This window comes from Ranitomeya variabilis, chromosome 7, assembly GCF_051348905.1.
Source record: "Ranitomeya variabilis isolate aRanVar5 chromosome 7, aRanVar5.hap1, whole genome shotgun sequence".
NCBI classification, from domain to species: domain Eukaryota; kingdom Metazoa; phylum Chordata; class Amphibia; order Anura; family Dendrobatidae; genus Ranitomeya; species Ranitomeya variabilis.
The window spans coordinates 154,543,599-154,556,009 of NC_135238.1; the positions used below are offsets into that span (position 1 = coordinate 154,543,599).

Below are 12,411 nucleotides of genomic sequence, written 5' to 3' on the forward strand. Positions count from 1 at the left end.
ACCACCACTACCATCATTACCAGCTGACAATGACCGCCCACGGCCACGACCTCTTCCACTAGACTTCCTCATTGTTTGCAAAACGTAACCAAAGTAACGGTATTTGTTACTGTAAAACAACTTATAAGGTGAACTCAAACTTCTGTTGAATTTATATATACCTTTATAGGTGCCTGACACTGAAAGGAAAATCAGGCCCAATGTTACACACTAGGTTTTCTGTGCCCCAATAATTTGAGACAGATGGCACACACAGGACCAGCACTCCAGCAGAAATGCCAATCTTAATCTCCCACTAATTTTTTTTTTTTTCTGGGAGAATTAAAAAAACAAAAACAAAAAAAAACAATATTACACACTAGGTTTTCTGTGGCACACAATGAGACAGATGCCACACACAGCACTGGCACAGAAGCAGACTTGCCAATCTTTATCTCCCACTAATTATTTTTTTTTTTACAGGGAGAATTTAGAAAAAAAAAAAAATGGCCCAGTATTACACAGTGGTTTTCGGTGGCACACAATGAGACAGATGCCACACACAGCAATGGCACAGAGGCAGACTTGCCAATCTTTATCTCCCACTAATTATTTTTTTTTTTACAGGGAGAATTTAGAAAAAAAAAACCAAAACAATATTACACACTAGGTTTTCTGTGGCACACAATGAGAGACAGATGCCACACACAGCACTGGCACAGAGGCAGACTTGCCAATCTTTATCTCCCTGCAGTAATCTCAGAAAAGTATGGCAGGCAGCTATAAAAAGGACTGCTGCACACAAAAGTGGGGACAAACACACAAGATAGCTGTGCAGAAAGGAAGGAACAACAGGATTTGTGCTTTGAAAAAAGCAGTTGGTTTGCACAGCGGCGTACACACAAAGCAACGCAGCTATCAGGGAGCCTTCTTGGGCAGCCCAGTGAGCTACAGCGCTGAGGAAAAAAAAATGTAGCTTCCACTGTCCTGCAAACAAAAGGTGGTGTTGGACAGTGGAAATCGCTACAGCACAAGCGGTTTGGGGGTGAATGTACCCTGCCTAACACTGTCTATCCCTGCTTCTGACAAAGCGGCACCTCTCCCTACGCTCAGATCAGCAGCAGTAAGATAGCGGTCGGCGGGAACGCCCCTTTATAGCCCCTGTGACGCGGCAGAAAGCAAGCCAATCACTGCAATGCCCTTCTCTAAGATGGTGGGGACTGAGATCTATGTCATCACGCTGCCCACACTCTGCGTCCACCTTCATGGCTGAAAAATGGCGCTTTTAGCGTCATTGAAACGCGACTTTGGCGCGGAAGTCGCGTACCGCATGGCCGACCCCACACAGGGATCGGGTCGGGTTTCATGAGATGCCGACTTTGCCAAAAGTCGGCGACTTATGAAAATGAACGATCCGTTTCGCTCAACCCTATTCCTAATTGTTAATGTCCTGCTCATTTCTGAGATAAATAGATATAGTTGATACATGATGTTCATGGTAAACATTATACCAAGAAACATTCCTGAATGGTGGCATCAACCTTCACATTGTCAGGAGATATTTAAGGCAATCCTGACTTCACCCCACGAGTCCTCCTTTACCCCATTTTCTATTCTATTAAGAATAATTCCACCATCTAAAGATACAAAACCGCAGGGTATTGTACACATTTTCTTTTTATTTCTCAGCAGAAAATCATGACACTTATGAAGTTGTGTGAAAAAGTGTTAGCCCCCTTCCTGATTTCCCATTTTTTTTTGCAGGTTTGTCACACTTAAATGTTTCATATCACCTAACAAATTTAAATATTAGATACATTTAACACAAGTAAACACAAAATGCAGTTTTTAAATTAATGTCTTTATTATTCAGGAAAAAATAAATCCAAACCTACAGGGCCCTGTGTAAGAAAAAAAAGAAATGGTTGCCCCTAAACCTAATAACTGGATAGGCCACCCTAAACAGCAACAACCGCAATCAAGCGTTTGCAATAACTGGCAAAGAGTCTTTTACAACGCTCTGGAGGAATTATGGCCCACTCATCTTTGCAGAATTGTAGCAATTCAGCCACATTGGAGGGTTTCCGAGCATGAACTGCCTTTTTAAGGTCATGCCACAGCATCTCAATCGAATTAAGGTCAGGACTTTGACTAGGCCACTCCAAAGTCTTATTTTGTTTTTCTTAAGCCATTCAGAGGTGGACTTGCTGGTGTGTTTTGCTTCTGCTTGATGTCACAAACAGATGGTCGGACACTCTCCTTCTCCTTCAGGATTTTTTGGTAGACAGCAGAATTCATGGTTCTATTGACCCCAGCAAGTCTTTCAGGTCCTGAAGCAGCAAAACAGCTCCAGACCATCACACTGCCACCACCATATTTTACTGTTGGAATGATATTCCTTTTCTGAAATTCTGTGTTACTTCTACACCAGATGTAATGGTGTACATATTGATACATCTTCCAAGAAGTTCAACTTTTGTCTCATCAGTTAACATTTTCCAACAAGTCTTGGGGATCTTCAAGATATTTTCTGGCCAAACTAAGATGATCCTTTATGTTCTTATTGCTCAGCAGTTGTTTTTGTCTTGGAACTCTGCCATGCAGGCTATTTTTGCCCAGCCTCTTTCTTATGGTGGAGTCATGAAAATGTCATGGGAGTACTGGGTAGACTAAGGCTGGTTACCCGGGCCCCTGCAATATCCCTCAGGCTAGGGAAACCCTGTCTGACCCTTTCCCAGAAGTTACACTAAAGGCGTGCATGTCTGGGCCGCCAGGCCTGACCCTGTCTCCTGTTTCAGCCCTAAGCTGAAACCACCACCCACCACCCAGTGGAGAGACCACACACCAATCCCCACAGAAAGCACAGACAGGGAAAACTGAAAAACGCACCATGCCGCAGACACACAGGAATACACTATAATGTGCACAGGGCAAAACAAATACAAATATAGGAAGGAGGAATATGACAAAGGATAATACACCACCAGGTACGATATTCCTACAACAAGACCACCACTCCAGACCGGAATCGCTAGGCACAAAGCACAAGCTATAATCGGCGACGCCCAAAGTCCAGCATGACTATTTAAAGGCCGTGGGCGTGACCCAGCCTCCAACCAAATTACCAGCTAGATTAACCCCGAGCAAGCTGGATAAAGTCTAGCCGACGCCACTGAGCGTGTAGTGGACGTATGTGGAATTACTGCTGTCTGTCGGACGCCCTAGTGTGAACAGCGTCCGACAAGACAGAACACTAACCTTAACTGAGGCAAATGAGGCCTACAGTTCTTTCAATGTTGCTGTGGGATATTCTGTGACCTCTTGGATGAGTCATCGCTGCCCTCTTGGGGTAATTTTGGCCCCCCACTCCTGGGAAGGTTCACTACCATTCCACGTTTTGGGCATTTGTGGATAATGGGTCTCACCAAAGTTTGCTGGAGTCACAAAGCTTTGAAAAAGGCTTTTAGATCTCAATTACTTTGTTTCTCATTTGTTCCAGAATTTTTTACATATTGCAACATGATGTCTAGCTTTTGGGGATCTTTTGGTCTAATTCACTTTGTCAGACAGGTCCTAGTTAAGTGATTTCTTGATTTAGAACAGGTGTGGCAGTAATCATACCTGTGTGTGGCTAGGGAATTAGAAATTAGCTCCCCATATATCTGATAACCCACAGTTAATTTAGGTTTTAAGGAGGGGGGAATTAGTTTTTCACACAGGGCCCTGTAGGTTTGGATTTCTTTTTCCTTTAATAATAAAGGCCTTCATTTAAAAAGTGCATTTTGTGTTTTCTTTTGTTATCTTTCTCTAATATTTAAATGTAGTGATCTGAAACACTTTAGTGTGACAAACATGCAAAAGAATAGGAAATCAGGAAGGGGGCAAACACTTTATCACACAACTGTACAGGCTCCGCTGTGTTGAAATACTTAGGCTGAATGTGCTCATTGTCCAACTTGAATAAAAAAAAATATTTGCTCTCTAGATAATGGGTACAGCTTCTTGGTATGTGGAGAAAAGGAAACAGTCCCACTGCTAGGTATTCCTCTATACCAACGGAAAAAGAATAACTAGACCTTGCAGTCTGAAAGAGTGACGAGTTCTGTTTATGGTTAGACAATCCAAAAATCTGACATTTCACACAGAGTCTATGACCTTTCTCGAACATCAGATTGCGGGAGCTGATCAGAATGTAGAAGAGAATCACAGTGAGTGGCGGTTTGAGAAGTGTCTCTCACCAGAGCGGTCATACCGCCACACGCTGCACTTCTCTTCTACATTCTGATCAGCTCCTGCAATCTGATGTTTGATAAAGGTCATATACTCTGTCTGAAATGTCAGGTTTTTGGATTTCCTAGCAATAAACAGAACTAGACCTTGCAGTATGAAAAAGAGTGCCGAGTTCCTTTTACCTTGGTTTGTGCAAACACAGGATATATTCAGCACTCGTCCTTAGGATACGTTTCCATTATGAGATTTTGGTGTGTTTTCGATACTGCATGTTTTTGCTGTGTCAAAAACGCAGCATCTTACAGTTCTAGCAAAGTGGTGCCTTTTTCAAATTTTCAGCATGCCAATTTCTCTTGCGGGGTACTCTGAGTTTTCTGTGCGGAATTTCCCCATAGATTTGCATCAGGTGCAGAAATTTTGCAGGTAAAAAATGCACATGTGTTTTTGTGTTTTTGCAGCGGAAACGTATCAAAAATGCATGTAATCTGCACCTAAGTATATGAGTAAGGGTATGTGTCCACGTGCCGTTTTACATCCGGAACAGCAGCGGATTGAACGCTGCGTGGAGCCGCAGCGTTCAATCCGCAGCGTCCAGATGTTACAGCATAGTGGAGGGGATTTTATGAAATCCTGTCTCCACTATGTGTGGTAACACGCACTCGTTGGCCCTGCGATTACGGACATGCGGCGCGTCTTTTCAGATCACAGCATGTCCGTGTACCTTGCGGCGACGCTGCGCCGCCGCAAGGTAAATCACAGGGCCCTGTGTGTGGGGTGCGATGATGCCGGATGTGTGCAATGAACACATCTGGCATCATCGCGTCTCCAGAAGGGGGCGGAGCTTTGGGCGGAGCAAGTTTGCCGCTCCGTCCAAACCGCCGGCCATCCTGAAAGTGGACACATACCCTAAAGTTTTATCAAAGCAAATAAAAAATGTAAATCTCAAAAGCAAAGTAGCTTTATTTACAGCATGACACAAGAAACAGAGACAAAAAACACAGAGTCAAAGACGTGATAAAAACTCATGTTAAATGAAACACACACAAAAACGCAATGAAAAAACACAAGTAACCTAATTTACTTAATTGGTGCAGAAATTGTGCAACATAAAAAACGCACCAAAAGTTCATTGTGGGAATGTAGCCTTATATTCAGCACTCATGCACATGGTCAGTATTTTACCTCCGTATTTATAAGCCAAAATAATGAGTGGAACAATCAGAGGAAAAGTATAATAGAAACACATCACCACTTCTGCATTTATCACACACTCCTGGTTTTGTCTTACAAATACTGAGGTAAAATACTGACCAAATACCGAACGTGTGACCGTGGTCTTAAGAGCCATGGTTCTAAACATGCCTGACTAACAAGTATACACACAAAGAGATGTGAAACGTGAGCTAAATTGGTATGGTTTGTATGGGGCTGTATTGCTTTTTTACCATTTTGTGCTGCTTTTAATATGGAGAAATAAAGTGTATTTTTATTCGCAGAGGACAAGTGCTGGATAACTGGTGTGTGCCCAAGATGTTGGAGTTCACAAATATCATTTATATGTCAGTGAAAAAAGGACAGGACCATAATATATTCCATAAATCACGCAGAAGTGAAATATGAACATGATGGAGGAAAATATGGAATCTCCTTATTATACTGTGATTTACTAAGAAGATAGAGTAGCTTACTTACCAAAAAAATCGCAAGTCACCTCCCTCCAAAAATAGTTATAGACATCCACTTTGGAAATTATCAGTATAATTAACGGATGTGTAGGTAAATTCCTGGGCCCCACAACAATATCTGCGAGGCCACATTCACACGTTCAGTATTTGGTCAGAATTTTACCTCAGTATTTGTAAGCCAAAATCAGGAGTGTTTCTATTATAATTTTCCTCTGATTGTTCCTCTCCTGATTTTGGCTTACAAATACTGAGGTAAAATACTGACCAAATATTAATAGTGTGACAGGATTTATATAAATAATAAATATCATACCCACTGTGCTTTTTTCAATGTTAGTTTATATTTTTTTAAGGACTAACAGCAGCTAGTTACTAACTACCTGCCTGTTCTACCCGGCGTCAAGTTAGAGCTGGCATGGACCGCTCCTGCCAGCGATTCCGCTGCTCCATGTCAACAGTGCAGCTCTTCCTCTTCTGGACTGCTATGTCGATGGGGCGTGACTGCAAACGTCATGATGCTTGACAGTCGGCTTCCTGTAGTTATGCAGCAAGGAGCCGGCTGTCAATCAGCATGACATTGGCACTCACGCCCTGTGAACAGAGAAGAGCGGAAGACAATCTGCTGATCTGCCAATGTGACTTTAGCTGAAGCCACAGCCGACAGTAATGGTCTGTGACTGCTCTGAGCCAGCAGAGATCGGCAGCAGGCAGAACAGGTAGGTAGTTAGCAAACTACCTGCCTGATAGCTCTTAGACCCATAGTAAATTAGTCCAGGATTAACTCTATAAATAATTAAGACATGTATTGCATCTATTACTATGTATCAAATTACATACAGATATTTTTAGCTATTTTTTCTAACAGGTACATGATTGTCTGTATGAATATATAAGGAAGAGGCCTGTTCCTGTTTTACCAAAGGCTCGTGCTTTATGCAGCGAGGTTAGTGTCTTCCATATTGTCTACTATTTCAATAGATGTTTGATTTTGTGACAGTGTAATCTAAAGGGGTTGTCCGGTGTAAAACAACAAGTCTGCAGTCACTCTATGTGACTGCAGACTAGAGAATCCTTAAAGCATGCGCACTGCTTCTGCGTGGGAGCAGATAGAGTGGAGTAACTCAACTGTACAGGGTTTATCTATAGTCTGTTACCATGGAGATCAATAGCTCTACACAGGCGCTGTGGACACAATTCACAATATAGTAGGATATTTTCAATCAAGATTATTCACAACATAGCATGTGTTTGTTTTAGGAGCATTGTAGCTGTACAAAGTTGTTGAAAAAAGCCGAAAACTGTTAATTATATTATATCCTGTCGTTTTACAGTTGCAAAGAAAATTATTTAAAATTTCAAACTTTCTGCTGTTTGCAATAAACCAATTAAACAAGAAAAATGTAAATATCTCAACACAACTAATAAAACAAGCAGTTTTTCCAAATTCTACACAAAACACAACTTTTATAGACTACTGCAGTCTCTGAATTATTCTACTCCTGAATAGAATCCCTCACAAGAGCTCACATTTGTAAATCTAGTGTAGTCTGAAGTACAACCGATCGTTTTAATCAAGGGCTTCGAAGGTTGCATCATGAGTACTTAAGAGAAAAACAGCTTTAAATGCTTGGACTATTGACTGTGACATTTGTTGCATATTGGAAGTATGGTTAAGACTAGAAAGTGGTCAAAAAAGTTAAAGTGGTTTGCGAGGTTCATCACAAAGTCTGCGGAAACTCTGTGTGACTGCAGACTTGTGAATTCTCACTGTGCTCGCATTGGCAATACAGGACTGTCATCTGATTGATATACAGTACATACTCCCAGCCACATTCCAACTAGACAGGCCCAGCCTTGCTCAATTCACTTGTATTGAGCAAGGACATGGAAGTCTAGTCGGAAAGTGGCCAAAAGTATGCATACCGCGTAATTGTGGTCACATGACAGCCCGACCTCACCACCAGCACTGGAGAATCCTGACAGAGCACAATTCACAAGTCTGCAGTCACACAGAGTGGTTTATTGTAAACAGCAGAAAGTTTATACATTTTACAAATACACCTAATTGACAAAGGAGGTTGTATAATTTTGGTTGTGATTGTGGAGCAGTCTGTTGCTTCTTAATGTACATCAGAGGCAACATTTTGTGACGTTGGAACTAAAAGTTTAAATCACAAATGTAATTTCTTGTCAGGTTGCAGATGTGCTGCGTGAGTCCCCTTCTTCATCTGACTCGCGTGAATTAAGACGCCTTCTGCGAGGCCCACACTTTAAGGCAAGGCATTTTATAGGTTTGCTTGCTTGTTATGTTAGTACAACTACATAAGTTATTGTAAGATTGCACTTACTGAGTGTATTGGGGGACACTCATTTGGCAGTGGATTAACGTAGTCAGGCACGGGTTTTCACTTTAACAGTCCATGTGGTTTATTATGGAGTCATAAGCCACAGAAATGTGATCAACAAGCAAACAGTCTTTACATCAATCTTCACAATACGGCTTTGAAACGTGGTCACTAAACACCCCGAACCTCTGTGTCCAGTTATCGTGGGTGACCGCACGCCATACAGTTCATTAATATCCATGGAGCACAACAGGCACCAACCTACGATATTACGGTTGCAGCCTCTAATCATGGTGGACTTTACTCCGTCCAGTTACCATGGGTGACTGCATGGTTCCCCATACGCTGGGTTACCTTCCAGGAGCTCCTGCTCCATACGCTGTCTCCTGTCAGTACTCTCTCTCTCAGGGAGGCTGCCGAACTGGGATCACCATCCCGGGCAATGCCTTGCTCACCAGGCCACCTGACAGTCCAGATCCTCAGATGGGCTGTAGCTTCCCCAAACGCAGTGCCATCACGGACTCTGCACACACCATCTGGGACCATCCAACACACAGGCCCCCAGGTCCAAGGTCTCCCCCATGTGCTCTTCAGGGATCTAGTCCTACTCCCAGGATCTCCCAACACAGAGGCCCTCCAGGACCTGGTACACAGACCACTCAGGTCCACCCATTCTCCTCCATGTGACCCACATGGTCACATTATATACTTGTAGCCACACCCATAGGTGGGAGGTGGCTAGTTCAACCATTATAACCACAGATATGCTTCCATGCATATCCTGAGAAGCACATGCAGCGCCCCCTAGCTGTAACAGGGGTCACTGCATCACATTATACATTTAACTATTTGGAAAACTATTCTCTTTTTATATGCACAAGAAACAGCAAAGCAATATTCCAAATAAAAACATATTAATACTGTTGTTCAACTCCTTAGGCACTGATGTCTGCCCATGATACAGTGGCACAGAAAGATTTTGAACCTGTTCTTCCTCCACTACCGGAAAACATCCCAGAGAATGAAGAAGCTATGAGAATTGTGTGCTTGGTGAAAAACAAGCAGCCTCTGGTAGGAGATTTGAAACTTGTGATATATTCTATTTTGTAAATAAAATGTATGTGTTTTCATTGCTGATGTGACACTTCAATTAAACATACCTATACATACAGTACAGACCAAAAGTTTGGACACACCTTCTCATTTAAAGATTTTCCTGTATTTTCATGACTATGAAAATTGTACATTCACACTGAAGGCATCAAAACTATGAATTAACACATGTGGAATTATATACTTAACAAAAAAGTGTGAAACAACTGAAAATATGTCTTATATTCTAGGTTCTTCAAAGTAGCCACCTTTTGCTTTGATGACTGCTTTGCACACTCTTGGCATTCTCTTGATGAGCTTCAAGAGGTAGTCACCGGAAATTGTCTTCCAACAATCTTGAAGGAGTTCCCAGAGATGCTTAGCACTTGTTGGCTCTTTTGCCTTCACTCTGTGGTCCAGCTCACCCCAAACCATCATGATTGGGTTCAGGTCTGGTGACTGTGGAGGCCAGGTCATCTGGCGTAGCACCCCATCACTCTCCTTCTTGGCCCTTACACAGCCTGGAGTTGTGCTTGGGGTCATTGTCCTGTTGAAAAATAAATAAATAATGGTCCAACTAAACGCAAACCGATGGAATAGCATGCCGCTGCAAGATGCTGTGATAGCCATGCTGGTTCAGTATGCCTTCAATTTTGAATAAATCCTCAACAGTGTCATCAGCAAAGCACCCCCACACCATCACACCTCCTCCTCCATGCTTCACGGTGGGAACCAGGCATGTAGAGTCCATCCGTTCACCTTTCCTGCGTCGCACAAAGACACGGTGGTTGGAACCAAAGATCACAAATTTGGATTCATCAGAGCAAAGCACAGATATCCACTGGTCTAATGTCCATTCCTTGTGTTCTTTAGCCCAAACACGTGTCTTCTGCTTGTTGCCTGTCCTTAGCAGTGGTTTCCTAGCAGCTATTTTACCATGAAGGCCTGCTGCACAAAGTCTCCTCTTAACAGTTGTTGTAGAGATGTGTCTGCTGCTAGAACTCTGTGTGGCATTGACCTGGTCTCTAATCTGAGCTGCTGTTAACCTGCGATTTCTGAGGCTTGTGACTCGGATAAACTTATCCTCAGAAGCAGAGGTGACTCTTGGTCTTCCTTTCCTGGGGCGTTCCTCATGTGAGCCAGTTTCTTTGTAGCGCTTGATGGTTTTTGCAACTGCACTTGGGGACACTCTCAAAGTTTTCACAATTTTTCGGACTGACTGACCTTCATTTCTTAAAGTAATGATGGCCACTCGTTTTTCTTTACTTAGCTGCTTTTTTCCTGCCATAATACAAATTCTAACAGTCTATTCAGTAGGACTATTAGCTGTGTATCCACCAGATGTCTGCTCAACACAACTGATGGTCCCAACCCCATTTATAAGGCAAGAAATCCCACTTATTAAACCTGACAGGGCACACCTGTGAAGTGAAAACCATTTCCGGTGATTACCTCTTGAAGCTCATCAAGAGAATGCCAAGAATGTGCAATATGCAAATTGCCTCTTCTGAGAAAAAGAGGACTTAACTCTATAGCGCCACCTGTTGGAAGTAGCGATCCTACAAGTCACAATCAACCCTCTAACGAGTCGTGCAATATGACTTAGGATAAAAGCCAAATCAGTATCTCAATTCGCAGACACGGTGTTTCGGGCTGTTGGCCCTCGTCAGTGCGAAACATGAGAACTGATTTGGCTAGGTGAGAGGCTCTGGACTGGGGTCTAAGGGGTAAAGCAGTCATTAAAGCAAAAGGTGGCTACTTTGTAGAACCTAGAATATAAGACATAATTTCAATTGTTTCACACTTTTTTGTTAAGTATATAATTCCACATGTGTTAATTCATAGTTTTGATGCCTTCAGTGTGAATTTACAATTTTCATAGTCCTTAAAATACAGAAATATCTTTAAATGAGAAGATGTGTCCAAACTTTTGGTCTGTACTGTATATTGTAGATTTTTTTTGTATTGTTGCAGCTAAATGTAAAATATGAAATGCTGTCCTTTTAATTTTTGCCACTAGGTGGCATGAAATACACTTGTACCTGGTAAAGCAGGACTGTCTTGGTTTGCAGCTGCTGCAAAGTGATCTTAAGGATAGCATCTTCCTATCACCAACTGATGTAGTGCTGACATTAGCATGGCTGAAAGAAACATTATCATATCTTTTCTATAACATTCTCCATCTAAGCTATAATACGTCTTACTCTTTTTATTATGCAAAATACTGTTCTTCCAGTAGAAGGCAATTAATTGTACCAATTTAAAAAGATGAAAATTGAAACCACTATCTCTGATTGTCTTATACTACATTAACAAGAGGCGCACAAACTGACTTTTTATCTGAAGTTTTATTTGGCAAGTGCTGTGGCTTCAGTGTTTGACTTCACTGTTGGGTCCGTCGTCCAGGCATTTCAACTATTCATAGAATTCACAGCATAATAACATAGACATAAGAAAACATAAAAATCTATTTCTGCTCCCTGCAGTCAAAGTGGTGAAAAGAAGATCTGGTATTGGATGGTTTTATAGACTGTACGGAGGATATAAAAGTCTACACACCCTTGTTAAAATGTCAGATTTTTCTCATGTAAAAAAAATTATACTAAGACCAATCATTTCAGAACTTTTTAAATCTTTAATGTTACCCATAATCTGTATAATTCAATTATAAACAAACTGAAATCATTTTGAGGGAGTAAATAAAAACAAAACTAAAATACATAAATACATATAAACAATTGAAAAATAAACTGAAATCATTGCAGGTGGAAAAATAAAGAACTAAATAATGCTGTTTCATAACTAGGCACATAAGTTAATACTTTTCTGAAGAACCCTTTGAATTTTTGGCGGCACTCAGTCTTTTTGGAGTAGGAGTCTGTCAGCATGGCACATCTAGAATTGACAATCTCTGCCCAATCTTCCTTGCAGTAGCTCCAAACATGTCTGGTTGTTGTGAGTACATCTCCTGTGTACAGCGCCCTCTTCAGGTTACCCAAAAATTTTCAATTGGATTCAGGTCTGGGCTCTAGCTGGGTCATTCCAAAATCTTGATCTTCTTCTGTTGAAGCCTTTCTTTT

The 12,411-nt window shown here is 41.7% G+C and overlaps 1 protein-coding gene across 1 annotated transcript in view; it reads left to right on the forward strand.

The window, feature by feature from the left end:
• Positions 1-12,411, forward strand: part of MPP4 (MAGUK p55 scaffold protein 4) — a 136,770-nt gene that overhangs the window by 26,588 nt on the left and 97,771 nt on the right. The window contains exons 3-5 of the mRNA XM_077272114.1: positions 6,760-6,837; positions 8,089-8,169; positions 9,179-9,310. Of these exons, the coding sequence (XP_077128229.1) occupies positions 6,760-6,837; positions 8,089-8,169; positions 9,179-9,310 (291 nt within the window). The remainder of the gene's footprint in view (positions 1-6,759; positions 6,838-8,088; positions 8,170-9,178; positions 9,311-12,411) is intronic.